Source organism: Lepisosteus platostomus, chromosome 4 (genome assembly GCF_059453375.1).
Source record: "Lepisosteus platostomus isolate fLepPlt1 chromosome 4, fLepPlt1.hap1, whole genome shotgun sequence".
In the NCBI taxonomy this organism is placed as follows: domain Eukaryota; kingdom Metazoa; phylum Chordata; class Actinopteri; order Semionotiformes; family Lepisosteidae; genus Lepisosteus; species Lepisosteus platostomus.
Window position 1 is genome coordinate 1947985 of NC_142614.1, and position 26048 is coordinate 1974032.

At 48.7% G+C, this 26048-nt stretch overlaps 1 protein-coding gene across 3 annotated transcripts in view; it reads right to left on the reverse strand.

Annotated features, from left to right (window-relative positions):
• The window catches only part of LOC148672083 (MAP/microtubule affinity-regulating kinase 4-like), a 46321-nt gene that overhangs the window by 12524 nt on the left and 7749 nt on the right, over positions 1-26048 (reverse strand). For all 3 annotated transcript variants that reach the window (XM_088627434.1, XM_088627437.1, XM_088627436.1), the window contains exons 2-12: positions 21058-21255; positions 18111-18164; positions 8561-8609; positions 6159-6224; positions 4126-4196; positions 3414-3470; positions 2870-3106; positions 2236-2355; positions 1847-1946; positions 1357-1469; positions 193-370 (exon numbers count right to left, since the gene is read on the reverse strand). In XM_088627434.1, the coding sequence (XP_088483560.1) occupies positions 193-370; positions 1357-1469; positions 1847-1946; positions 2236-2355; positions 2870-3106; positions 3414-3470; positions 4126-4196; positions 6159-6224; positions 8561-8609; positions 18111-18164; positions 21058-21255 (1243 nt within the window). The remainder of the gene's footprint in view (positions 1-192; positions 371-1356; positions 1470-1846; positions 1947-2235; positions 2356-2869; positions 3107-3413; positions 3471-4125; positions 4197-6158; positions 6225-8560; positions 8610-18110; positions 18165-21057; positions 21256-26048) is intronic.

A 26048-nucleotide genomic window follows, 5' to 3' on the forward strand; every position in this document is an offset into this window, starting at 1 on the left:
ACCCACTGTCAAACATGCACACGCCTGGGAAAGGTATTTAAAGGTACACTTGACTACCTGTATCTGTACTTGGGCCAGAGGTTAGCTGGTTGGCACATACTGAACAGAGAAACCCCAAACACCTCTCCTTCCTTCTACCCTAAAACCCCTGCCCCCCTGCACCTCCCCGCCCCTGCGGCTCAGGGAACTCACAGAAATCACTGTGCCTCCGCTGCCGGTGGTAGGTGGAGGCGCTGCGCTGGCTCTTGCCATGGGAGGAGGAGGAGGAGGAGGTAGCGGACGAGTGCTTGCTGGTTCCGTTGGTGACGGTGCTGGGTCGCACCCGGGCCAGAGACAGGCTGCTCCCCGAGCGGGACTCACTGCTGTCCAGCTGGAACACAGTGGGGCAGAACAAGCCCGCCAGCTCAGAACCAGGCACAGACACCCCCGGTACACACTGCGCACCGAAGCTGTCGGCGGTTCTGCTTACAATGTAAGTTCCTGCAGTATTTGTTTGTACATTGTCTTGATGCACTGTTTGCACTTTGTTTTTTTTTTTTACACTTGTTTTACAATCGAGAGACTTTCTGTAAGTAAGAATTCCATTGTACCAGCACCGTTACATATGGCAATAAAGTTCAAGTCAAGTCAAGTCAAGTCAAGTTATTTCAAAATCAATTAGCACGACACTTCAAAGAAACAAATCCATACAAAAAAACAGTTTAAAAAACAATCGCTGCTCCCGAACAACAAATTTGATCCATTAGCTCCAAACACGCAGCAGGTAAGGGTCACTGCATCTAGAACTGAATTTAAAGAAAGGAGAGAACACGTACGGTACTTGAAGGTTCAATGCAGTTTCCCATCAGGCACTGTAAGCACAGTGCCTAGGGCCGCCGAAGGAGGGAAACACTAGCGACTAACGAAAAACGAGCCAAAACAACATGCTTGCGATCGACTCTAGGTGCTCCAAATCACTAATCACACGCTATCTAGCGGCTGTTCGAGAAACCAGACGTCTCGAAGTGCCGGTCACTCGACTCACTCTAACAATCACGGGGTTGAGCATTAGAATAGTTTGAGGTGCATCCTCTCAATCGACGTCATTCAATTTGGCGTTGACGCCTCTTTTTGCACAATCCGGAGTGAAAGTGCCGAGGGCCTCCGAACCCCAAAATCCGGCCCCGGCTCAATGACTATGCACAGTGTTTTCCCTTCTATAGGACACTTAGCAGAAAGGCTCAAAAATTCCTGCAAAGTCGCAGTCTAAAACACTGCTGCAACGTGTGCTGAAGAGCGCCATGTCGTGGCGCGGTCCTGTAGAAAGAAGAACAAGATCGGCGACGGCGCTGCCGCAGCCCCCCTGCTGGCCCTCACCTCGTTGTTCTTGCGGCCCAGCAGCAGGTACGTGGCGGTGATGTCGTTGTACTTCTGTTTGGTCAGGGCGTCCTTGATCTGCTCACGGGAATAGCCCATACCCACCATTACCTCTGAGGGACGGCGCGGGGGGGAAGAGGGAGAAAGATCGGATCAGTCACCGAGCCCATCGGCTCTCGAGAAGCAAGATACTAACAGCTGCGATTCTTACTCTGGTTGAAAGCTGGGTTCCAGACTGGCTCTGTCAGGGTGGAGTTTGCATGACCGAAGCTCAAATCTGTTTTTTCCAGTTACCCAGGCTTATTCTGTATCAACAAGCTGTGCAGTATTTCTGAATTTTGACAGGATGTGCTGTAACATCAGCTCCACGTTTCACAGTTACCTGTGGAACCACAACACTTCACTGCACCAGCTATGACCACTTTACCTACAGTAGGCTGCCTTGGATAAAGGCTGCCAGGAAAATAACTACAGCAGGCGAAGGCCTCACCGATGCGGCTGGCATCACTGTAGTCCTCCAGGGGCTCCACGTGGGGCTTCAGTTCGTCCCCCTCGTACCCAGCGTTCATCCACTTGTCCTTCATGATTTGCTGGCGAGAAGAACAGATGGATTTTAAGTTATTACAGGAGATAACGGGACACAGAAAGGAGAGAAACGCAGGCTCAAAATAAGATAAGCCACCTTCTTAAACAGCCGAGCTGTAAAATGGCATCAGGTGCTGGAGGTTGGTTTGGAGCCCATGCAGCCTGTTCACTGTGTTTGGTCAGAAAGCGCTCTGATATGACAACTGTTTTCACACCTGAAATTCTGTCGGGACCAGACCCCCCACTTGGAGGCTCCCAGCTGCCCCCACTCCACTCCTCTCCACTTAGCCTTACCTCCAGGGTGCAGCGCTTGCTGGGGTTGAGGACCAGGAAGCGGCGCAGGATGTTCTCGCAGTCGGTCGACATGTAGAAGGGCACGCGGTACTTCCCCCTCAGGACCCTCTCCCGCAGCTCCTGGGACAGGACACGCCAGAGACAGTGAGCCTCTGCACATCCTCGCCGAGCTCCTCGTTCGCACACAGCTTTTCTTGTATCTTATACACAGATGTTTTCCTGGGCTTTTGAGAGCCTGGTGCAGGACAGCCTCCCACACTGAAACCAGGAGACCCGACACAAGCACTCCAACACCGGCCAGCTTGGTCTCGGGCATCTTGCAGACGGTTTGGCAAGGTAATGGCTGATCTGGGACGCCCAACAACTGGGAGAAGTGGGCAATAACTTTAATACAAGAGGACTCTGCAGCAGCAGCTACAGTACTGCAGCAGGTGTGCTAGTGTGGCACAACGCCCTCCACTGCTGACACGCTGTCTTCCTAGAGGAGGTCCTGTGCTCGGGGATGGGAGGGCCATGTCAGACAGCGGGTGTGTTCCTGAAGGGGACTGAGCTTGTCTTTTGTACCTGTACAACTAGCAGGAGACCTCCTCTCCAGGAGCAGTGTCCTGGGTCCTATATCACGGGAGGGCCTTACCTTCAGATTCTGCCCGTCGAAGGGCAGCGAGCCGCTGACCAGCGTGTACAGGATGACGCCCAGGCTCCAGATGTCCACCTCGGGCCCGTCGTACTTCTTGCCCTGGAAGAGCTCGGGCGCGGCGTAGGGGGGGCTCCCGCAGAAAGTGTCCAGCTTGTTCCCCAGGGTGAACTCGTTGCTGAAGCCGAAGTCGGCGATCTTGATGTTAGAGTCGGCATCCAGCAGGAGATTCTCCGCCTGTCAAGTCAGTATTTCAGGCACTGTAACCTTTTCTTCTATAGATACTGGTAAGATTAGAGGCCACTACAAAAAAGAAACAGCTTGGAAAAGTTTATCCATGTTGCTGTAGTTAAAAAAATCATTTTTTCTTATTCCTAATTCCCTATGACACCATTTGAAATTTGTAATCATTACAGAAAAATGGTGTTTCAAAGAGAGGGGAGATTAACCTAATGAACTTGTACAAAGTGGCTCCTAGAGCAGTTTTATTCACTAAATTGACAAACTAGCCAGTTGCCTGGTTCCAGTGTGGCCTGATTCTGACCTTGAGGTCCCTGTGAACGATGTTCTTCTGGTGACAGTAGTGCACAGCAGACACAATCTGTGTGAGAGAGAAGCACAGGTCATGATGGGCAGCACTTGCCTTGATTTTTTGTACACTGTAAGTTTACTTTAGTTTTAACCCGGAAACCTTTTAACAGACAATGAGCTGATCCAGCTTCTTGACTGAGATTTATATGAGGCAATGAATTAAGCGTAGTGAAATTCAGTTCTCGTCTCCGTCAGGTTCGATCTGCCTTGCTGTCCTGCTGATGAAGGCAAACAGAAACCCTCATCAGCAGTGCAGACCTGCAGTGCACCACCGGGGTGAGGTGGGCTTCACGGCTTTAGTTCGCTTGCTGCAAAAATGGCTCTAGGCACCTAAAATCATCTGACAGAAATGAGAGAGACGTTTCACGTTTCACTCCTCCCATCAGGGAGACTGTATAGGGCTGTACAGCCATAAAGCTTAGGCATAGAAAAGTGTTCATCCCAGTGGTTACCGATTTAAAAACAGGACTCCCACAGAGGCGTAAAGGAAACTACTTCTTTAACACGCTAGGAACAACAAGCAAAAGACAGAAGGTCTCATCAGAAATCACGGTCGCCAGCCCTACGCATGCTCCCATGTGGCCTGTCCGGTTCTCAAACCCCACACCGGAACCATCCGCGTCGGGGGTTCCGCATTCACAGCCCACGAGCCGCGACTGGATTACCTGCCGGAATTTGGCTCGCGCTTCCTTCTCCTTCATTCTCCCGTGAGACACGAGGTAGTCGAACACTTCGCCTGCGGGGGAGGCAGAGGAACAGGGACAGGGCACGGTGAGGGCGGGCAGCGCACCTGGGCCTCCGCCCCGCCGTCACAGGGGCTCCACACACACCGGGCTCCTGCTGCACCCCGAAGGGCCCTGTGGCCCTCCGCCCAGGCGCTAACAAGGACGATGTACAGCATGTCCACAGGCTTGGACCGATCAGTGGACTGACAGGATAGACAGAGACTGCGCAGTGTGTGAGCCTGAGGCGTGCGTGCTCACAGAGCCTCATGCAGAAGGGCACTCAGGAAGACTCGTACACGTACCACTGCACGTGCAATAGAAACAGGAAATTGTGTATTGCAGAGAAACAGCCCAGTTTCAGTTAAATGCTGAAATCTGGTTTTGGAGAGGCACACTTCAGAACCACAGATCCTGAAGAGAGCCGAGACAGGACACATGAATGTATGGGGGCCTGTGACATGACAGCTGCTCCTCCATGAGTGTCTTTGGCTGCCTCGCAGTCTGTCTAATTTCACCTGAGTATGACAAACACCAAACCAAGCGTCTTTCCTCTGCAGTACCTCAGCCTCAGAGATCATGAGCCCATTCGCTCAAGAAAGAAAGAGGACAGAGATGAAGCAAGAGATATGAGATGGATAATGAGGCCATACTGCACCTCACCCAAAGAGGCCCAGAGAGAAAAGAGGTTCAGATCCCAGCCGAGGGGGAAGACAGGGGTTCGGGGTAGGAACGGCACAGCGTGCCTGGCTGCCCCTGTGTCGCCCAACTCTCTTACAGTAAAGGGCAGCGCTGCAGAGAGCCGACCGAGAGCTGGGATGGCTCGGAGCAGCCGTATCTGGAGAGAAGCGGCCTGGATTCATCCCACGTGTCCGATCGATGTGACAGCCGTATGTGTATGTCTGTGTGCTAGGGCGTGCAAACGTGTGTGTGTGAGTGTGTGTGTGTGTGACTGCTGAAGCTGCAGGGAAGCACAAGGGATTCTCTCACAGAAAGACGAAGCGGCGAGCGAGTGAGTGATAAAGAGGGAGAAGGAAAGAGGGGATGGGGGGGCAGAAAGAGGCTGAAATAGCTGGAGAGGAAAGAGGGAGCAAAGGATTATGAAGAGAGGAGGGGCAGGGGGGATGAGTGAAAGAAAGGGCAGGAGAGAAGGAGAGAGTGGCAGATGACAAAGGAGGGAGGGAAACAGAAAGAGAGAGGGAGGGGTGACGGAGGGAGACTTCGGAGCTCGGAGGGAGGAAGCAGAGAGGGAGAGACAGACTGATCAGAAGGAACAGAGAGGTAAAAGAATATTAGAGGATGAACCCAGTGCGTTTCTCCTGGCAGTAACGAACTAGGTTACGGCTTTGACGCTGTGGGAAAGCGCTCTGGGGTGCTTGGCTGCGATTCAAGAGGCCAGGTAAATATTGGGTTGACAGAGCTCTGGGTAGGTAGAGATTTTTAATCAGAATACATCCGCTCAGCACCATTAGAAGCCACTATTTATCATTTAAAATGGAAATGAATCCTGATGGCTGACGCACTCCGAACCAGATGGTCAGAAGCTCAGTTTTCAGCATGGTTACAGATAGGCACTGGGATAAAAAGTCCAGTGGAAACAGAATAAGAAGGGAACGAGACGTCTCCTCTGAATATTGACATGTTTGGGTTCTTTTCTGTCGAATGCAGCCTTTCTCAATCTGAATCACGTTAAAGGAGATTCCTGTTTTTTACTATGGTGTGCAGCAGTAAAAGAGCAGCAAAATAGCAAAGATAAAACAAGGACTATAGAGATATGTCAAAACAAAGTACTAAACATTGCATAAGCCCATTTAAGCAAACAAGCACAGCAGGACAAACAAAAAAAACTTATTTTTGTAACTCGTTTTTTTTCTCTGAGTTGCCTAATAAAAGTGCAGGTTACCTGTGTGAAAGATGGTGTGCCACACTTTTACTGGGATCACTAAAGGGCTATGGGGGGACAGACAGACACTCACCCCCACTGGCGTACTCCATGATCAGATACAGTGTCTTCTCAGTCTCGATCACTTCAAACAGTTGCACTACAAAGTAAAGGAACACATCAGTGAATTAAAGCAGTAATACAACATGCATTTGGATCTGGTCAAATTAACTGAAAAGTCTCTTTTTTTCCGTGCACACATCACAAACTACATTTAACCTTCAGCAACACAAACACCTTGTGGTACACAATAAAAGTAAAAAACATTCAAGTCTTTTGCTAACTCTCAAGTTAGTATCCTTACAGAATGGTGTCACTACTCAACTTTTTTTACTTGTTTTCTCACAAGGAAAAAGCAGGTGCTGATGATAAATGCTTTCTGAATACTGCCCATGGCGTTTCATGTAAGTTATTTTCCGCAGGGCTTTTTACCTCAGTTTTACAAAACTCACAACACAGCTGAACAGTTGTGTAAAGGTGAGAGTAACGCAAGCCAGAGTCACGTTACAGAGTCCCAGACAGTCCTGGGAAAAGAATTCGACAATCATGGAGCTACACCCCAAAAAAGGCAAGAAAACAAAGTCCTGTATTCTACTTCCGAGAACAGGCCAGACTTGAGGCTTATGGTTGCATGTGTGTCTTACTCACGCAACCCTACGGTTAAATCTAAAAATGGTAACGCAAAGACACGCACATACCACCTGCTTCTGCTGCGCTGCGCAGTAAATCTGCTCGTCAGCCATCGGTGCCACCGGCTGGAGGCACACAGCAGAGCGAGAGGGGTCACTCTGCCACAACGCCAACCGCGCTTGCATTCAGGCGGCGCAGTTTTTAAGTGAACTTGACGACTCTACGACTAACAAAAGGGCGCCGCCTGTGGATTCCGATCTGCACTTTTCCCCCCTTTTCCCCCCACATCAATCAGGAAGGGGTCAAATCCCAGGGGAAGGGGATGAACTAAGCAGATTTTTTTTCTTTCCAGCAGTTACGGTTTCTGGGAATCAATATGCTGTCCGAGCTGGTAGCAGGTAACCTAGTGACTGAGTGCTTGTAGTTATCTATTACTAACACACCGAATCAACTGCTGAGTGTCCTGCAACTAGGAGGTGGAAAAGTGACTCTGACTTACTGCAGCTGTTTCATTCTTTTTTCCCTACAGTTGTGTAAAACACTTCACTGGTCTCCACACTGAGAAAGTGTGCTAGCAGGTGGATAGTACTCCTACAAACTGAAACCTTTAGTCTTTTACTGTGTGTACAACGCAGCGAGCGCCCTCCCGAAGACCTGCTCCGACACTAAATTCTTCAATCTGGGCCAGCAAGCTCTGTTGGAGTTTTAAAACGAGACGCCTAGCAACGCTTTGTGGCACCCACTATGGGTTCTGACGGGATGTCCACGATGAATTATTGATGATGGGATATTAAAATCAGTCACCTTGACAGACGGATTACAGACAATCCTAAACCACACAACACCAAGTTAAAAAAAATCTCCAGCAGACACAAACTGCTCTTTATTCTTGAAGTGCAGGGCCAGGCATAGATGATCGTACATACTCATAATACCTAAATTAGCCTGGCTATCAGGAACCCTCCTCCCCTGACAACATCCTGTAGGCACAAGGACAGCCTGAACAGGATGTGACATGCATGATTCCAAATATTCCTGCAGGATCACTGTCAGCTCAGGCTGTGATAAGGGGGCGAGTGTATGATACCGACCCACACACCTCCATCGGTTCTACCGGATTTCACAGGCAGATTCCAGGGCTGTAGTGTGGAGCAGAGGTGAGGGTTCTGGACTCGTATCTGGAAGCTTGTCAACTGAAATCCCAGCTGAGACCCTGCTGTTATATCCTTCAGTAAGGGACCTCACCCAAACTGTTGCAGTAAAATGCCCAGCTGTGTAAAGGTTGGTTAAATTGAACTATTTGGACAACAGAGTCAGCCAAATAAATCAGTAAGAGTTTCAAAAGGACAGAAATCTGAGGGTTGTTCTGGCCAGGGAAGATGATGAAGAGCCCATCACCTCTTCTCCAGGCAAACCATGCACAGTCTTCAGAGTATTAATTTGGCTGGGGTTCCTAATATTTTGACCCATGAGACTGTACCACAAGGCATGGAAAGGAGCGAACTGGACAGCTCCGTAGGAGGCTGAAAATACCATCTTTCTAAATGTGCCGCCATGCTTTATTTCAGTACACTCGCACCACAGCTCAATCACTGCAGCTGTCACTCGCAGTTTCTCCTGGGATCCCCTTCCCCTCGCCCGGGGATCACATTCCTCCTCCTCCGCCAGCGTCCCAGCAGTAACACCTACCCCTCGGGGTCTGAACGGGAGAGATCATGCTCACTTTCCGCTACAGCACAGCCACACCCCGGCCAGAGCCAGGGATTCCCAGGGATCAAACAGACGTTTCCCTTCAGGAGTACTCACCTATGTTTGGATGATTCAGACCTTTCATTATCCGTACCTCTCTAAAGAGCTAGAAACAGCAGAAAGGAAAAAGAAAAACATATTAGACACGGCATCTACTCAAGAGCTGCCTACTCCTGGGACAAGGCGTGACAATCCAGAGCCCTGGAAGCATGAAGTGCAAGACTGGACTACAACACCTAGCCCAGCAGTATGTGTTACAATATGCTTCTGAGAGGCTGCAAATCCAAGGAGATCCAAGCCAGAGTCCACCCTTGCAACCACGAGCAATGAGGCAGCGGTGAGAACGTCTTTAAATTATTTAAAAAACAAAATAAAAAATACATGAACACACAGGAGAGCAGCAGAGAGGCATCAGAAGCCCATGTCAGGTCTTGGAGAACTCACCTGTGACTCCAGCCCTGACTCGGTCAAGCCCCAGACTGAATTCTAACGCCATCTCTGCGGGGAAGGCACTTACCGGTGGGTACACACGCGGCACAAACGCCAAACACAAAACGTAACGTATCTTGGAAACGCCCAGCTTGCGTGTGCTCCCATCAAGGGGAACTTTCTTCACCGCCCCCCTTGGCGGAGGTGTGTTTGTCTGGTTTCATTTTGTTTCTGGAACATTGAGTTCACACAGTTTAAAACCTCCTGGGCCACACATGCAAGCAGAAACAAGATGTCTGCTTACGAGGTCCACGGGACAGGATTATGATGTGACGATGTTTCTTTATTAGCCCTATACAATTTCTTGCATTAGGAATTCGTCTTTTTCGCTGACCCCAGCTTGCTCTCCATGAGACACACAGACAGGGAGAGAAGCTTGGGGTCAGAGTGTAGGGTCAGCCATTGTACAGCACCCCTGGAGCAGCTGGGGTTAAGGGCCTTGCTCAGGGGCCCAACGGAGTAGGATTCCTCTGCCGGCCGCGGAATTTGAACCGGCAACCTTCCAGCCACAGGCGCAGATCCTGAGCCACAGAGCCACCGCTCCGCCCTGTGGATTATGGAGCACCTGCCGCAAGAGGAAAAGCAGCGGCACCGCAGTGCTGAAGGAGAGACGAGGAAGGAGGAAGAACTCAACTCCTAAAGGGAAACAGAGCGGCAGCTTGCCGTCACGGGCAGCCCCTTGTACGCCACGGGAAAGCTCCTCCGCGCAGGAACCCAGTACGAACCCAGCCAGAGGCGGGAGGAGGGGACACTCTGGGGCGCGTCGGAAAGCCAACGGCCATCACAGGTCCACTCGTCCATAAAGACACGAGACCCACAGAGCTCTGTCCATGTGCGTGCGGGTCCTATTACAGCACATAGCCGCGGACCCAATCTCTCGCAAACACAGCACTATTTGTGTTAAGTTTTCATTACTGTAGAACAGTAAGTAAAAAAAAAAATGATGGACAGACCGCACCACAGAAACACGTGTGAGTGTCTCCTCTGTTTCTTTCCCAGGGGGCAACGCTCTCCTGATAGGATACTGTCGGCAGTCACAGGGCCTTGGAGAGAGCAGGGGGGTGTTTAAATTGCTCACTGTGGATTAAGTAACAGAACTGGAAGATGTTGGAGAAATTTCCAAACCTTGAAAAAAGTTTCTGATAATCACCAAAATTACTGAGGAGCTGAACAGACAATGAAATATTTTAAATATACAGCATACGGTATTATGTATTTATACTTGTCTATGTATGTCTCCCCAGACTCTTTCTAAATAACCTATATGTTTCCTGAGAGAATCAACACATTTCTACAGTAACCTATAGGTTATTTGCCGAAGGACATGTCTGTACAAGTAATTAGTACAAATATAAAACACACAGAAGGAAACACACACACTTCCACACACTGGGTGCTCTGCAAGCCAGAGCTAAGAAATATAGGCAGCAGCCCCTGGAGACAGAAAGAAACAGAAAAGCATTGATTTTAACCCTGCAAAGCAAACAGAAGCAGCTGCTGGCCTGTTTTCAAAATGAGCTCCTTGATCTGCTGTTTTTCACAACGTGAAACAGCCAAAACAAGAAGCAAAATAAAGAGAAAACATTTGTGACGTATAAAATCCAAAGACTGTCATGTCACAATGAGGGATTTTTTCAAGGGACTTCAGGCAGGGAGACCAGCCTGGCCTGTTTGTCAGGGAGCTTTCTGGAATTTTGTTTTCTCCGGTGCCGGCCCCAGTCTTCCGGGTGCACTCACTGCTGTCCTGTCCCGAGCGCCACAGAGTATCTCTGGGACACAGGGAGCCCACTGCCAGCGTCACTGGCACTCCCTCTGTCGGAGGACAAGACTGAGCCTCCACTTGTTCCGGGAGGCAGACTGACCCAGAGCCGAACGAATGAGTCCAGAGCTCAGCCCTCTGCCCCAGCACCGAAACACAAACGATCTGCTTCCGTTGTGTAACCGCTGTGCACAGGATGACACAACACGAAGCAGCTTTTGTCTCACAAGCAAGGCACTGCAAATAAAACTTAAAAAAAAACATCGAGCCTTCATATTTTTATGGAAGCAGGCGCTTTGTTTAAATTTTGACCTTGCTCAAATCAAAGAATTATGTTGGTCCTTTAGGGAAGTTAAGACATTTTGCCATCATTTAAAGAAAGAGCCAGCCCAAAGTTCTTATCTGATGACGCATGTTCTGCATGGCAGTATTTTCAGTATGTTACACACCTCACTGCAGGGCAAAAAAGAACTTTTGGTCATTAGGCAACCATTTCCTTTCTCTTCTGCTCATGAGTTATTTGTCTCGATCTGCATATAGAAAAGTAATATTAACACACTCAATCAAGGTCATTGAATTTTGTTCTGCTTCTTAAATAAAACAGGAGGACAATGCTGCACCAGCTTTTAAATACAGCACACCACACAAACATGTTCGTTTGTGTGTTAATGCACAGCCGCAGTACACACACGAGAGCCACGAGCACTGCATTCGCAACACACACCTTTGAAATCAACCTTTCACAGCACCCACACACAGACGCGGAATTGGAGAAGATTCTACATTCATACAGATGCGAGCTCTTCACCCAAAAATAGCACGCACTGTCACAGCACACCCTCTCTCACTCCGACCCTCTGAGACTGCCCTAATTGAATTGAGAAGGGGAAGCATCAGCTGTTCACCTGAGCACTAAAGATAATAATCACATAAGCCTACTCTTTCTCTCTCCCTCTCATAAATTGACTTCCTGGTTCATTCCCTGGGGCTTACCCACGTCACTGTTGCCATGGTGCTGCCGGTATTAAGAGACAAGGCTCTCTTCCCAAGGGCCAGGCTGTATCATGTGCCCCCTACTACCCCTCCTCACCCCCCACCTAGAGCCTGATGGGAAGTCCACCAATGGCAATATCCCAGGAGCCCCTGCACTGCTAGGTCAGCCAAAGCCACATATGTGCCGGCCCCTGCTCCCGTCCTTCTATTAGGAGGCTCCAGGGTTTTATGTGGTGACAACAGGAGCCCTTGGCCATTGTAATCCAGCTCCCCCCTCCCACCGAGTGGTGGTACGGTCCATCAGCAGACCCTCGTCACGTGATCTCTCCCACCTCATCACAAGGGGAAGATCTCATAACCCTGCCCGTACTGTAGCTAACCACGTCTGTCACTCTGTTCCCATTCATCCTCGTATTCTAGATTTTCTTTCTTTTAGATCCGGGCGTTGCATGTTGCATGATGCATTTTTAATTCAAAATATAGTAATACATCATTATATGCTTTGAAATGATCTATTATACATCAACACAACGTTACAGCTTTCCCACACCTTAAAAGGGCTTAGCATCCAAAGCACTGGGTTTTTTCTTTCGGTTTTTCAGAGTGGAACTAATCTTTGCTTGTTCTTTTGCAGCCAACACACGATGACGCAGCTCCTCACTTGAACATTACTACTCCTACTTTTAACACTGCTAATAATAATCAAAATTTAAACTTCAATGCAACTGTAAAAATAACCGGATTGGCTCTTCAGTGGCACAGGTCAGGTGCTGCAACACCGCTTAGATAATGAAAAGCTCCCTATCCCTTCCGTCTTGCATGCAGAACACAGGATTAGGTCTCATAAAGGCCCCCTGTGCTGCTGTTGCAGGGCAACGAGAGACTGTCCTCTGCCCCAGGCTACAGTGGTGAGCCAGGGCTTAGAGCAGACATATTACCACACTGCCTTCCCACCGGCTATGGTATAATTAGGGATGCCGCCAGCCGCCACACCACAGGAGCTCAAGGACAGAAAAGGGTCCCACAAGGCTGTCTCACATACACCCATCACAGTGGAAAGGCCCTGTTTCGAGGTCTGTCACTATGCTTACCATACCCAGAACTATTCAGAGACACAAAAGCGTGAGAGTGGCTCCAGACGAGAGGAGGCCGGTTGGCCCACGTGGCTCATGTTAGCTGACTGATCCGAGGATTCGGCCGTTTCCTGAAGTGAGCCAGGGTACCGGCTTCAGCAGCAGGGCTGGGCAGTTTGTTCCACAGTCCCACGACCCCTGCGTGTACATGCCTCCTGTATGGACTTCCCCGCTGTTCAGTGTGTTGTGAATAATCTTGCATGATTCTCATTTTCTTTGTTCCCTGCATGTCACAGTGGCAGAATACCGTGGCGCGAGGCGCAGTGCTCAGAAGGAGATGCTCTCCCCGATGCACGACCTCTCGCTAGCTGAAAGTGAAAGTGCGGTATTTTTACCTCACTTTATTAACCCTTTACAATCTCTTGCATTAGGAATTTGTCTTTTCGCAGACCCCAGCTCGCTCTCCATGAGACACACAGACAGGGAGAGTCTGGGGGTCAGAGCACAGGGTCAGCCATTGTACGGCGCCCCTGGAGCAGTTGGGGTTAAGGGCCTTGCTCAGGGGCCCAACAGAGTAGGATTCCTCTGCCGGATGTGGGATTTGCCACAGAGCCACCGCTCCGCTGTTTGCTGCTTTGCGATGTTTTTTTAAATAGTGGCTCTCCTCCTCAAGGCTTGAGCCACGATGGGGTACAACGCGTGAGAAACCTGGGAGCGGGCGGGGCTGCTGGCGTCGGCCCTGGGCACAGTGCGTGTGAGGGTGTGTGCGCGCGGGGCGGGGCAGCTGGGGCACCGGGGCAGGGCTGACTCACAGTGCACAATGCCTGTCAGCCTGACCTAACAAGCACTGACACGCCTGGGAGGAGGCTACAAACCCACCGCCCTGCTCCACGCGCAGAGCTGTGTGGTGACGAGCACTAGAAATCTGCACGCCACCCGTAAGGGTATGAAGCCCAGCACGATACTGGCATATGTGGTGGAAAGCACAGAACTGACATTGAGGGATGTTGTGTCAAAACTGCACAATATTTTGTCAAAACTAAATTTCGAACAGGGTTCACAATTGTGATTGGCATGTTAAAAAAAGAGGAAAAACTTTTGAGACAGAACCAGTTCAAGGAACACCACCAAAGAGACTCCTGGTCATAAAGGATGAAATAACCTGAAATAGACAGGCTGAAGCAAGCACATCTCTTTAATCCCTGGCGAAGGAAAAGGGACACAAGTATCCAAACTATCAACAGGCTAATGCTTCTCTAACTGCTGTATGGAGGAGCTGCAGGGGTACTCCAAGAAAGGCCTAGCTACACATGACTCAATCAGATGCACACTCTAACTCAACAGAGTCAGCCCAGAAGACACCTTCCATACTAAAAGTAAAACAAGAAAGCAAACTCACAAGCAGAAAAGGGATGTACATTTAAGACTAAAAACAGAAGGTACAAAGGGATTTCTTTTGCACAAATAGTTGTGGGAGTCTGAAACAAGCTACTTGCTCATGCCCTTGAAACAAACTCCCTGAGGTTTTTCACAAAACCTCTGGATGAGATCCTGGGATTACCACAAAAATGAGCAAGATGGGTCTAATATCAACCTCTTGTTAATTCGATTTTTTTCTTGTTTTCTTATGCTGGTTGAAGACCATGATAACACAGGCTTATCATAAAAGGCATAAATATAAAAATGATCACTATCAACACAGAGAAGGCTCTCATTTACAGCACATACGAGGAGATGAAACCATTGGTATAAAAGCACACTCTCAGTATATTGATATTCCGGCTTGTACCTTTCTTTCTAGTACATTCGAACAGACTGATGTCCAGTCAAACAGTAATAGGATACTGTCTCACAGACATCCATAATCTGAAACAGATCAATTGTTATCTAATGGCAGTACTATTTTCTCTTAGCAAAACAGAGGATGATTAGAATGTTAATTATGATCATCGTAATTAAAGGGCAAATAAATTTGCCACCCTCACAGGGATTTAAAATAACAGGCATCTGGAGGCTTTGCGGAGATCTGTGTGAATGCTCCATTTGATCTGCGCTGTTGTGCCAGATGGCCCCAGCTTGAGCTGCTAAAAGTTCAGGCCACAAGCGCCTGGACCTGGGGGAAGGGTTGGCATGGTCCTACCTCTCCCCCTCGCAGCACCCATCCCACCACGGGCTCGCTCACACACCAGCTGGCAGGGGTACCCTGCTATCTCCCTCCACATGTTTGGGGGGGGGGGGGGATCCCAAAATACCACCCCCACACACCCTCCCACCCTCAGACTGGCACTTATGGGCACTGGAGGAGGTCAGCATGTCTTTGTAGCAATGCAGAAGGCTGCAATGTGGACAATACCAAGTACAGGCTAACTGGAACATTACTCTGCACATTTTGTTGATTGCAACATCTTCAACACGTACATGTAGATGTTAAAAGTATGGGGTGGCTCTGTGGCTTAGGATCTGTGCCTGTGGATGGAAGGTTGCCGGTTTGTATCCTGCAGCCGGCAGAGGAATCCTACTCTGTTGGGCCCCTGAGCAAGGCCCTTCACCCCAGCTGCTCCAGGGGTGCAGTATACATGGCTGACCCTGCGCTCTGACCCCAAGTTTCTCCCCTGTCTGTGTGTCTCATGTAGAGCAAGCTGGGGTATGTGAAAAGATAAATTCCTAATACAAGAGATTGTATATGGCCAATAAAGTGATCTTATCATAACACAGGCAAGGCAAGAAATTGTCATCAGAGAGAGAAAACAAGTGTTCTTCCTTGACAGGTGCTTTTCTGCATTGCAGCCCAAGTTTGTCAGGTCTCAGAGGCTAAGCAGGGCTGGTCCTGGTCAATTCTGGGCTGGGAGACGTCTAAGGTCTCTAATCAGCTCACCAGGTTACTCTGTAAGTGATGTCGAGGGAGTAGCTGGCAGTGCCCTTCCCTCTGCACCAGAATTTACAAACTAAAACCAACAACCATTCGGCGCCCCTGGAGCACTTGGGGTTAAGGGCCTTGCTCAAGGGCCCAACCTAGTAGGATTCCTCTGCCGGCCATGGGATATGAACCAGCAACCTTCCAGCCACAGGCGCAGATCCTTAGCCACAGAGCCACTGTTTATTGCAGACCTGCAATATTGCTTTAGGAAATAATTGTATATAATAAACTGTTGTATAGTTTAACTACGCTTATACTTTTATATAGTTTATAGTTCATCACTGGGACTTCAATTACTGGCTGTCAATTGGAATGAGCTGGGAGATGGGTCGACAAGCACGCGAGTCTGGCCTACCTTGTTTTAATTAGGACACAAAGGGCAGAAGAGGAGATTTCCGATTCGCACTCCCGTATCTATACCATGCGAGGAACAGCGGGAGAATGGAAACGGGGGGGGTAGGGTGGGGATCAGGGACCCCCAGATCACGGTGGGTTGTGGCAGAAAGGGGACGCTACGGCTTTAAGAGCAGACGGTGCTTTGGGGCTGCCCAGGACTTCACAGGGGGGGGAGGGGAGAGAAGCTATACATCCTCCATTCAAGCCCCCCCCTCAATGACCCAGGCCAGCATTCCAGACAGGCAAACAAAAGAGACAGCTTAGGCAGTGGGGCGGGGGTCCTTGAGGGGCCTGTCTTGGTAAAGCACCCCTGTAAGAGCCTAACAAAAGCAGGCCAACGTGATAGTGCAGTGGATGCTCCAGTGTGGATGAGTGAGTGTGTGAGGGACAGAGGGCAGGGGGCGGGGGCGGGGGGGGGCACTGTACACCAGGCAGAGTGCCTCTCACCACACAGGAGCAGAGAAAGAGGGGGTGTGCGCGCTGACAGGGAGTCGGCATTTTCCCACCGTGTCTTTCTAAGGAAGCAAAAAATAAATAAAAGATCCTACTCTCCTTGAGGTTCAATTAACATCTCAGGCAAAGGAGGAGTCTGGGAAACGAGAGGGACACCCTGTAAGGGTGTGTGAGAGTCCGCGAGCGAGATCGGAGCAGGCACTGCGGAGAGAACCGGGCCACACAGGGAAATACCAGACCGGGCCTGCCGCAGGCTCGCAGAGGCCCGAGGGATCTTCCAGCCCGGCTCTGGACTGGACTCCTGCAGCTTTCAGGGTCAGATGACCACACACAGAGAGCAAGAGGGACCTGCTGTCTCCTGCGAGGGAATAGTGCAGAGCAGCCGCTGCCCCTCTGCCCCCATGTTCACCCCCAAGAGCCTGACTGCCTTGCAGAGAAGTGGTGGGACAGGCTCCAGATTAGGCTAATGCTTCTCTAACTGCTGTATGGAGGAGCTGCAGGGGTACTAGCTACACATGACTCAATCAGATGCACACTCTAACTCCATTGTCAAGAGAGATCTGACAAAACCAGATGTTTGCACATGCCTACCGCACCAACCAGAATGAATATGGAGAAGAAATATATTTACGATATTTCGTTTTCCTTTCTATTCACTTCATACGGTTCTTAGATTTCACTACATTTTTATTTCAGGTTAACCTACTGTGGGATCAGGCAGTCCCTGCAGAGATTAAGAACAGTCTGGAAACCCGTGGGTGCCAATAACATCCACAGCATGCGCTTTACAGTTCACTCCTGCAACCAGACTGAAGCCTGTGCATCTCAAGCGGACATGCAGATGGTGGAATAAAATCATTCCTTTGTACAGGGGGACACATGTTTTGTCCCACAGAATCCAAAAGGACCCAATTAATCTACCAGTGAACTGCAGCACCCACGGGTGGCACACTGCAGCCATTCTGCACAGCTGAGTTCAGAATGCACTAGTTTGAACCTGTGCCTTATCAGTCAAAAACCTTTACGCCTTATGTCAGTGTTGCATGCATGCAAACCATTCTTCTGGATATTTTCACTCCATCTGTCCTGGCAAGATAATTTAAACTGCAAATACCAACCGACAGAAACCAAGGTTCTTCAGTCACATGTGTAGCATTCCAAAGGTTCCACCTACTCTCCCTGGTAAGGCATTGAACTCCATAGGAGACAGCGCAAGTGATATTGCCACAGCACTTAGAGATCAATAATTAACAAACTTTACATTTCTTGAAATACTTAGGATTTATCTACATCCAGCTGCAGAATTCATCACAGTTCTGTTTTATTCTAACTGCCTCTGAGATCAAAAATGAAATCTTACATTGTAGTTCCCAAACTTAACGGTTGGCAGTTACTGACAGCTAATTTTGAGTTATATTTTTGTGGGGTGAATCGCTATTTTGAAGAAGTCTGTTTTTTTAGCCCTTTTGGATGCACTTTGGACTTAGTTATTACACCCTGAAATGAAATCAATACCAGGGGACTCACCTTTTGCAGGCTGGTAGGGTTCAGCTGAGTTTTGTCAATAATTTTTATTGCAACCTGAAACAAAGAAAAATAAATAATAGGTATGGAGATTCCTGCACTTTACTTAACAGCATTACGTACTGATGTAATATAAAACATTTCAGCTTTTATCTTAGTAAATTGCACGTATGGACTTGTTGGAGTTGTGGAGGTTGACTTGTAAGTTTCACCAGGAAAGGAGCTGATTTACTGGCAATGCATATACAGTGGGTCCACATTTATTCACACCCTTGAGTGAGCCTTCAGTATTTGTTGTGTGAGCAAATTAAGATGAGGAAGATTTTCGGTATTCCATACTGCAAAAACATCCATCCACACATTATCAGAGAGCAGTGCATTCTAGTAAGACTCATGGCAACCCAGAGCCTGTCCAAGAAGCCCAGGGTACAAGGTGGGATTTTATTCTGGGATGGACACCAGTCCACTGTAGGGCAAGCACAAAGGGACAACACAGAGACACCAGTTAACCTGGCCTGCTGGTCTTTAGAAGGTGGCAGCAAACTGGTGCATCTGGAGAAAAGCTATTCAAATGTCTAGAAAATACTTGTGTTCAAATACATGACATTCACACCCTGGCAATTTGTCAAAAATAAATGCCAGTGAAACAATTCTCTGAACGTTTTAGAAATCTAGCAGTTTCATAAAGCCGCAGAAAGACTATAGAGGCTTCTGGAATCCACACTGATTGTCATCGGGTTTTAATTGAGGCAGAACACAGAAGCACTGTCATGTGGAATGACAAAGTCAAAAGATCTAAAGGATTTAAATTATCAACCTCCACAACTCTAGTGATAGTTCTACAAAATCGTAAGACATCCCATTTTCAAATTTACTGTTCATCACCCAAAGGTTAAAGAAAGAAGAGGACCCCATCAGGAAGTGGACGTCTTTTGAAGGTTTTACCAAAATCCACAGTAAGAGAAGTGGTTTGGAGGGCTCCTTCACAACCAGAGACAACAATTAGGAATCTTCAAAATTATCTGGGATCATCAGGATACAACGTCTCCTGGTCAGCCAGATTTCCAAGATATGAATTTTTTTAAATAACTGACTCCTAGTTGGGTGAAACAGAAACTGTTTTTAGGATGTCTTATGAGGAGTATGTTCAGCGCAGAATGCTGAAGTTCATGTTGGAAAAGAATGCCTGCCCTTTGGTGAAGCACGGAGGCAGATCTGCTAGGCTGTGGGTCTGTTTTCATCCCCTGATCCTGGAGCCTTTGTTAGAATTCACAGAGGGAAGAATTTCATGACATTTAATCCAACTACTGACTCCTCCTGCAAAGATGCCGGAGTGTGGTTGCCAACAGGGACTTTCCAGCAGGATAAGAAAGCATAAAAAAAACTTTTCTGGATCAGGTGTCACAGTCTCCAGACCTCATCTTCCAACAGAATATTCCTAGGATGAACTGTCAAAAGAAGGGCTGACGTTCTGCATGGAGGAGGGCAGAAATCTTGACGAGGAGTGCCCGAGTCTGTTAAAAGGCTACAGGAAGCACCTGCTGTATGTTCTCTAAGGAGGATCCATGAAATATTGATTTCGGGTACACTGGTAATCTTGACCGCTGTATGTAGAGAAAACTGTGGCAGCAGCGACTCAGAACTAGATGTCTGTGGGTTCAAACCCCAGGTCGGGCACTGCTTTTGTATATTTGAGCAAGGAATGTAGCTCAGATAGCTCCTGTCACATGTTCAGCTGTGTAAAAATGGGAACACATATATGTCACTTTGGATGAAAACAACAGCCAAATAAATTCCTAATGATAACATATGTAATTTTTGTTTCTCAGATTTATTTTTTGCAGTATCTGGTACTGATATGCTTACAAAGTTTCATGTTTTCATTTACTGTACTTAGACAACAAATACTAAATGGATTTGTCGTTTTGCTAAAAACAACTTTCACGGTGAGCATTACTGCCTTCTGGGCATCTTCTCTAAGGTGTTCGTCTGCTGTGAATTTCCGCAGGTTTTCCTCTTACATGTGGAAGACATGATGGCTGGGTGAAACACTGTCTCCAAATCGTCTATGTGTGCGTCTCGTCTCTGGAGTAGCTTGTCCTTCCACCCTAAACATTTGGGGTAGGTTCTACATTGCCTCAAACATCACCAAGAATACTCAATACAATGGAAAAAATTACTTTCAGTTACATTGTATCAGTGGTATGAAGACATCTGTGGGCAACTAAACCCACAGTAGACACCTGCACACAGAAGCGATGACCTCATCCTGGCTTTCTAACTGCTGTGTATGGGACTATTTGTACCATGTCTCCAATTTCATTTGCTTGGAGAACATCTTTTATGCAGCAAACCAGGTTTGGGAACGCTGAATGGCAGTTGCAAGAATGGTAAAAGACAAAAATAAAAACTGATGATTCTGGAGTTATTTGAGAATTGGGGAAGCAGGCTTGCTCTAGAACCTGTGGCCATTGAACCCGACCCTGTGGTCTTAGCTCAGCAATCAGAATGGCGTGCAGATGCAAAGACTAATTTAGAGTAAGACAGTTATTTTAAAGACCTCAAAAAAAAACTATGGCTCTGCCTAAATTATTTCCTGTCCGGTCTAGTGAAGGGGGTAAACCAGTACATGATCATTCATTCCCACAGTCTACACCAGCTCACAGCTCAGCAGTATCACATGGCTTGAGAGCAGTGCTGGTGCTGCCTGGTTACTGGACTTGAGCTCCATCATGGACACTGGGCACCTTGTTACCTTCCCTGCCCAGCAGAAGAGTGAACCTGGTGCTTCTCTGCCCTGTAATCTGATTGGGAATGGGACGGCACTCTTTTACAAAACCCAGATCCTCTTCTTAATGAATAAGCAGGCTGTCCTTGACTCACTGTGAAGTACGGTGGGGTTTAAAGAGCACACATCGGAGGTGCTCATCCTCCCGCGTCAAGTTCTTACCTCCCTCCCTGTCAGGATGTGTCGCGCCAGCTTGACCTTGGCGAAGTTACCCTTCCCGATGGTTTTGAGCAGGCGGTAGTTGCCGATGTGCGGTTGCTCGTCGGAGCAGGAGGCGATGGAATTCCGACACCGGGCGCCCAGGGAGCGGCTCGACCAGCCGGAGCCCTTCTCCGAGCGGCTGCCTGTGAGCGAGGCATGCTGGGAAAAGAGCAAGAGGGGGAGAGGCGGAGAGGCCTCCGTGAGCGACAGACGAGCTCAATCGCTGCCTGCACTGCCTCACGCCCCAGCCCTGACGAACACCATTCCAGGGCTCGTCAGGTCTTTCTGAGACCGTTTCGACACGGGAAGAAAAAAAAAAAACTATAACACCTATGACAGAGACAGGACAGCTTTTGAGAAGTTTAATTTTTCCACTCCATTTCATTCCCAAAAAAATGGAGGAGAAAAAAGCTGACCTGAAGCAATAACCTTTCAGAATAATCCCGTGTTTCACCTGAAAGAGCTTCATTTTCTAAGAAAATCAAACTGGATTGCAGTTCACTGGCAGTGCTTTCCAGCAAAAGGTTCGTTTATTCTGTAACATCTGCATCTTCTTTGCATCTCCTTTTCTCCCTCTCATCAGCCAGTTTTTGATGAGTCTCTCGCTGCAGTTTCTCATCCGATCGCTATTTTATTATTTTTATTTCTAAGACAGAATCCTGCTGTGAACCAGCCTGTGGCTGTGTTGGGCCAGTGGGTTGCCACATGTCATTTATTGCACGCACAGTAAGATTATAGCCCTCTCCTCCAGAAGAAATAAATAAATGAAGAATATATACCACCACAGCTTCTACTGACCTGAACTGAACAACCAAGAAGATCCTCTTTAAAATGCGGCAGAAAGCTGTTCTTTTGTCAAACGACGTTTTATTTTAAATTACAGAGTTTCTGCTTCAACCGAATGCTGTTTGCGTAACAACTATAAACCAGGATTTCCAAATGGTGCCACAATAAAATGAACCCAAACCAAGCAAAAAAATTCCAGCTGTTCCTCAACATTTGGCCGTCTGTAATTTCATTATCAGCTTCTGTTTTGCAATGGAAATGCACTGGGTCACTACTGCACCAGAGACCACTGTGCTCGAGTCTCCTCCATCAGCCTTTTTTTCCACCAATTCATAATTTCTGTGAGAATGTGGCCTTGGGATTTGTTTCTAGAATACCTGTGGCACACACTATTCAGGTGTCTGTATATGCACTTTGCAAGGCAGCAACATCAATGCCTTGTGTCTGCAAACTATGGAGGTTAATGGTTCCTTTTATAATACCATGCACTTCCAAAACATGCAGTCATTCTTCCAAAGGGTATCTGCAGTTCAAGGGAAGCATGTGATAAACACAATTCTCCTTTGGGGGGGAAAGGAGCCGCACAAGGCCACTTACACAACTGTGAGAGATCTACCCCAGCCACAACCCCTGGACACCCTCAGCACACTGTCAAAGGAAACCGGACTCCCACTGCATGAAAGAATGAGCCACTTCAGATTCTTCTATTGCACTAAATCTGTTGGGCCTGGTACCTTGTTTTCAGGGAATCTGACTGCACTGTTGTGCAAACCTATAATAATACTAAGCAGGATATTTTGGTTCTTGCACTTCCTTCGTCATTTGTAGGACAAACCTGCAGTTTCTTTAGCCCCGAAGGGGAAAAAACTTGCTGCACAACTTTGTCTCGTTTGTCTTGCCCGCATTCACCTGAGAAACAAAAATTCTATTTATGGATAAAAATCAAATCTCTGTGAGAGTGAAATAAAGGAGTGGAGCTGGCCTAGAAGCATCCCCGCTGACAAAGAAACAAAAAGTAGATAAATGACAACTGATGGAGACAATCAAGGGGCGAGATGTTGCACTGCACAGAAGAGACGAGCCTCCTTCTACTTAACCGTCCTGACAAAACGCAGCCGATCGAATCGGGAGCTGAAGACAGGAGGGTGAGTGTTAACGTGCCATCCCCTGTCCCATTTCAATTTGCGTCTCGGGAGGCGGCTCAAATGACACTCCAGACCGGGAGTGAAAACTGACCCAAAATCAAACATTTTGGCACGTTTGGATTTAAATCGAGGCGCCTTTCTCGGTTTTATTTTAAAACGTTATTTGTAGTCCAGGGACATCCCCTTTTTATGTTTCAGGGATTTTTCGGGGACATTTCAACCGAGCACGCAAACAGAGGGAGACTGAAGTGCTGCAGGCGGGCAGGTTGTGTGCAGTGTTCTGCTTTTCATTCTGGCTTTCTCAGCAATCTTGCTCAGCTCCCCCCCTCCTCATCCCTCCCGTCTCATCCAGCCACTCCTCTCCTTATTCCTGCTCTGCACCCAAATCCCCACCCTGTCATCCAGCCCCCCTTGTTCCCGTCTCTCTGTGCCCACTTCACACAAAACTCTCTTGAAAAATACCCCAGCAGAAAAAAAGCACTCCTCCCCCACCCCCCAAAAAAAGAATTCTGGTTCTCTCCCTCTCTCCAGCTGGTGTCTTCCTCTTTCTAACCCAGGCTTTTCCTGTCTGTCTCTCCCCCCTCCCGTCTCCCTCGGGGAGAGCCTATCGATTCCCCGGCTCTCGCGGTCTGGTCACCGCTGCCCATGCCTGCAGGGTCAGCCGACTGGACGAGCTCCATCCCTGCAGGCATGTGAGTGGGGGAAGGGCATTTGGTGCACTCCCCCCCCCCAAAAAAATCTGACCAATCCCCCCAAAAGTGCGGACAACTGCGAGAAGAGCAGAGACATCAGATCTGCGGTACCTGTCCGCTGTGGCTCAGGCACAGTAGTGATGACACACGGGGGGATTCCACCGAAAGGACTGCTTCCAAGAGAGTCCTCCCGCTGCAGTGCTGGCCAGGGTCTCCTGGTCCCGCGAGTGCGGGTCCTACTGCGCGAGGCGCTGCCGGGTCCGAGACGCCCCCGCCAGGCGGAGCTCGCCCCAGAGGTTTCTATTTTACGTTCTGGGTTTTTTTTTTTGTGGTTGAGAGACCTTCGCAGCCGAGGTTCCCCGCAAACCGCCGAGCAGGAAGGCATCTTGGCAGGAGAGCTCTCCTGGGCTTCGCTGGAGCCGCTCCGCGGTGCAGACGAGCCCCCGGCCTTTCGCAGCAAAGACCCGCGCAGGACCCCTGGGACAGGGCTGCTGACCGGGGACAGACAGAGGACGTGGTCCACGGCGCAACCAGTTGTCAGGCGCACCGCAGTGTGGATTACTGCACCACTGAGAACACGAGAAAAAGCCACAGTTCTCAACCCCTACAAAATCGTACCACAGCTCCTGAGCGAAATGCAAAATGCTCTGTAGCACTAGCTGACGGTGACCCAACCTTGACTGGAACCTGCACTCTCCAGACTACAAATAAAAAAACATACCAGAAATGGGCAGGATAATGTGCTGGGCTGCACAGCAACGACGGCCTCATAGCGAGAGGCTCGTTCAGCACCAGGTGCGCAGCTGGAGAGTCTCCTCTCCGGGTACCTCACGTCTCCCCACGCCCCTCCCGGTCGTACAATCAACCACAAGAAGCCCTCTACATTCTCAGGGTTGTTCACCGTCGTTAATCTGGTACCATTCAAAGTACGAATCAGACATCGAACACTGCGCCCTCAGCGTTTCTGTGCTGAAGGTGCCAAACAGCAGGGTGAACCGACAGTGACAGTAAAGGATCTACAACAACAGTACCACAGCAGTGTACGCAGTAGACCTGGTGGTGAGGTGAGTCAGAACAGGACACACACGCAACACCATGTGGGAATATTTATGACTTGGTTTTAAGCAAGAAACATTGTCATACGAATCGAGGTAGAAGGAATTGAAAACATCACAACAGAATGGGGCTGCACCTTCACGCGCAAAAAAACCAGCCTGAGGCCAGGATACCTTCTTCACTACAGGACACTGTCTTGTAGGTTCTGTTTGAAAGCACCTCTCAATGGCTTAATTGGACCCTTAATTTCAATAATAAGTATGATTTACTAATTGTACCTTTTCATGTGCCTTCAGCAATGAGGGTGTCTGAAATTTTCAGTCAGCTACAGAAGTGCCTGTGAGTTGAGTAGAAACTGAAATGGTTACATTTAATTAAAAGACAATTCCAAATTATGGTTTAATCACAAGCTCTGCTGGGACCAGAAGCAGCTGGTGCTCGGGTGGGATGGAGCAGGACAGAGGTACCCTGGCTTTGGCTCTCTGGGCACAGAAAAATCCCACTTAAAGCTGTATTTTTCAAATTAAATCACGTTGAAAAGAAATGGAGCTTCCAAGAGCCGACCTGCAGAGTGCGCTGCGTCTTGGTGATCCGATATCTCCAGGTTGAATTTAAACAGTGAGACTCCTCTGGCTTTGCCATTGTGCTGCAAGCTGTAGAGAAAGTGCACACTGGCATCTGGTGAGACTGCACCCTTATAAAAAAAATCTGGAGATCTTTTTTTAGTAAAAAGCCTCTTACTTCCGGTAAACAGGAATACAAAACACAGTGACCACAGATTACGAGATAAACAACCAACACCTCAATGCGTTTATTCTACAGTTGTAAACCAAATAGCTCACAACCTTCTCCTGCCTTATACACTCCTTCCACATACTAAACACAGGAACGATGACAAACTAGAGGCAGCCATTCAGCCTGTCCAGCTTGTTGCACTGCTACACGCTAAGTGATCCACGGTTCTCCTGAAAGAAGCCCGGGTACCGGCTACACGGCCGGAGTGTGGGTCCCCAGCTGGCAGCCAGTGCACAAGTACAGCGAGGGGCTCCGGGCGGAGCTGGACTGGTTCGGGAAGCCTGGTAGATTCCCAGGGGCTGGCCGGTTCTCTGCAGGCAGCGAACAGAGCGAGAAAACGCCGTCTACGCAAAGCAGAACGGAACCACAAAACAGGAAGTGGGAAAAGGAACGAAATGGCTGACCATCTAACCCACAAGACACAAAAGGCACTGTGGAAAGCAGTCTGGGCCGACACACATCAAAGAGAGGGTCCATC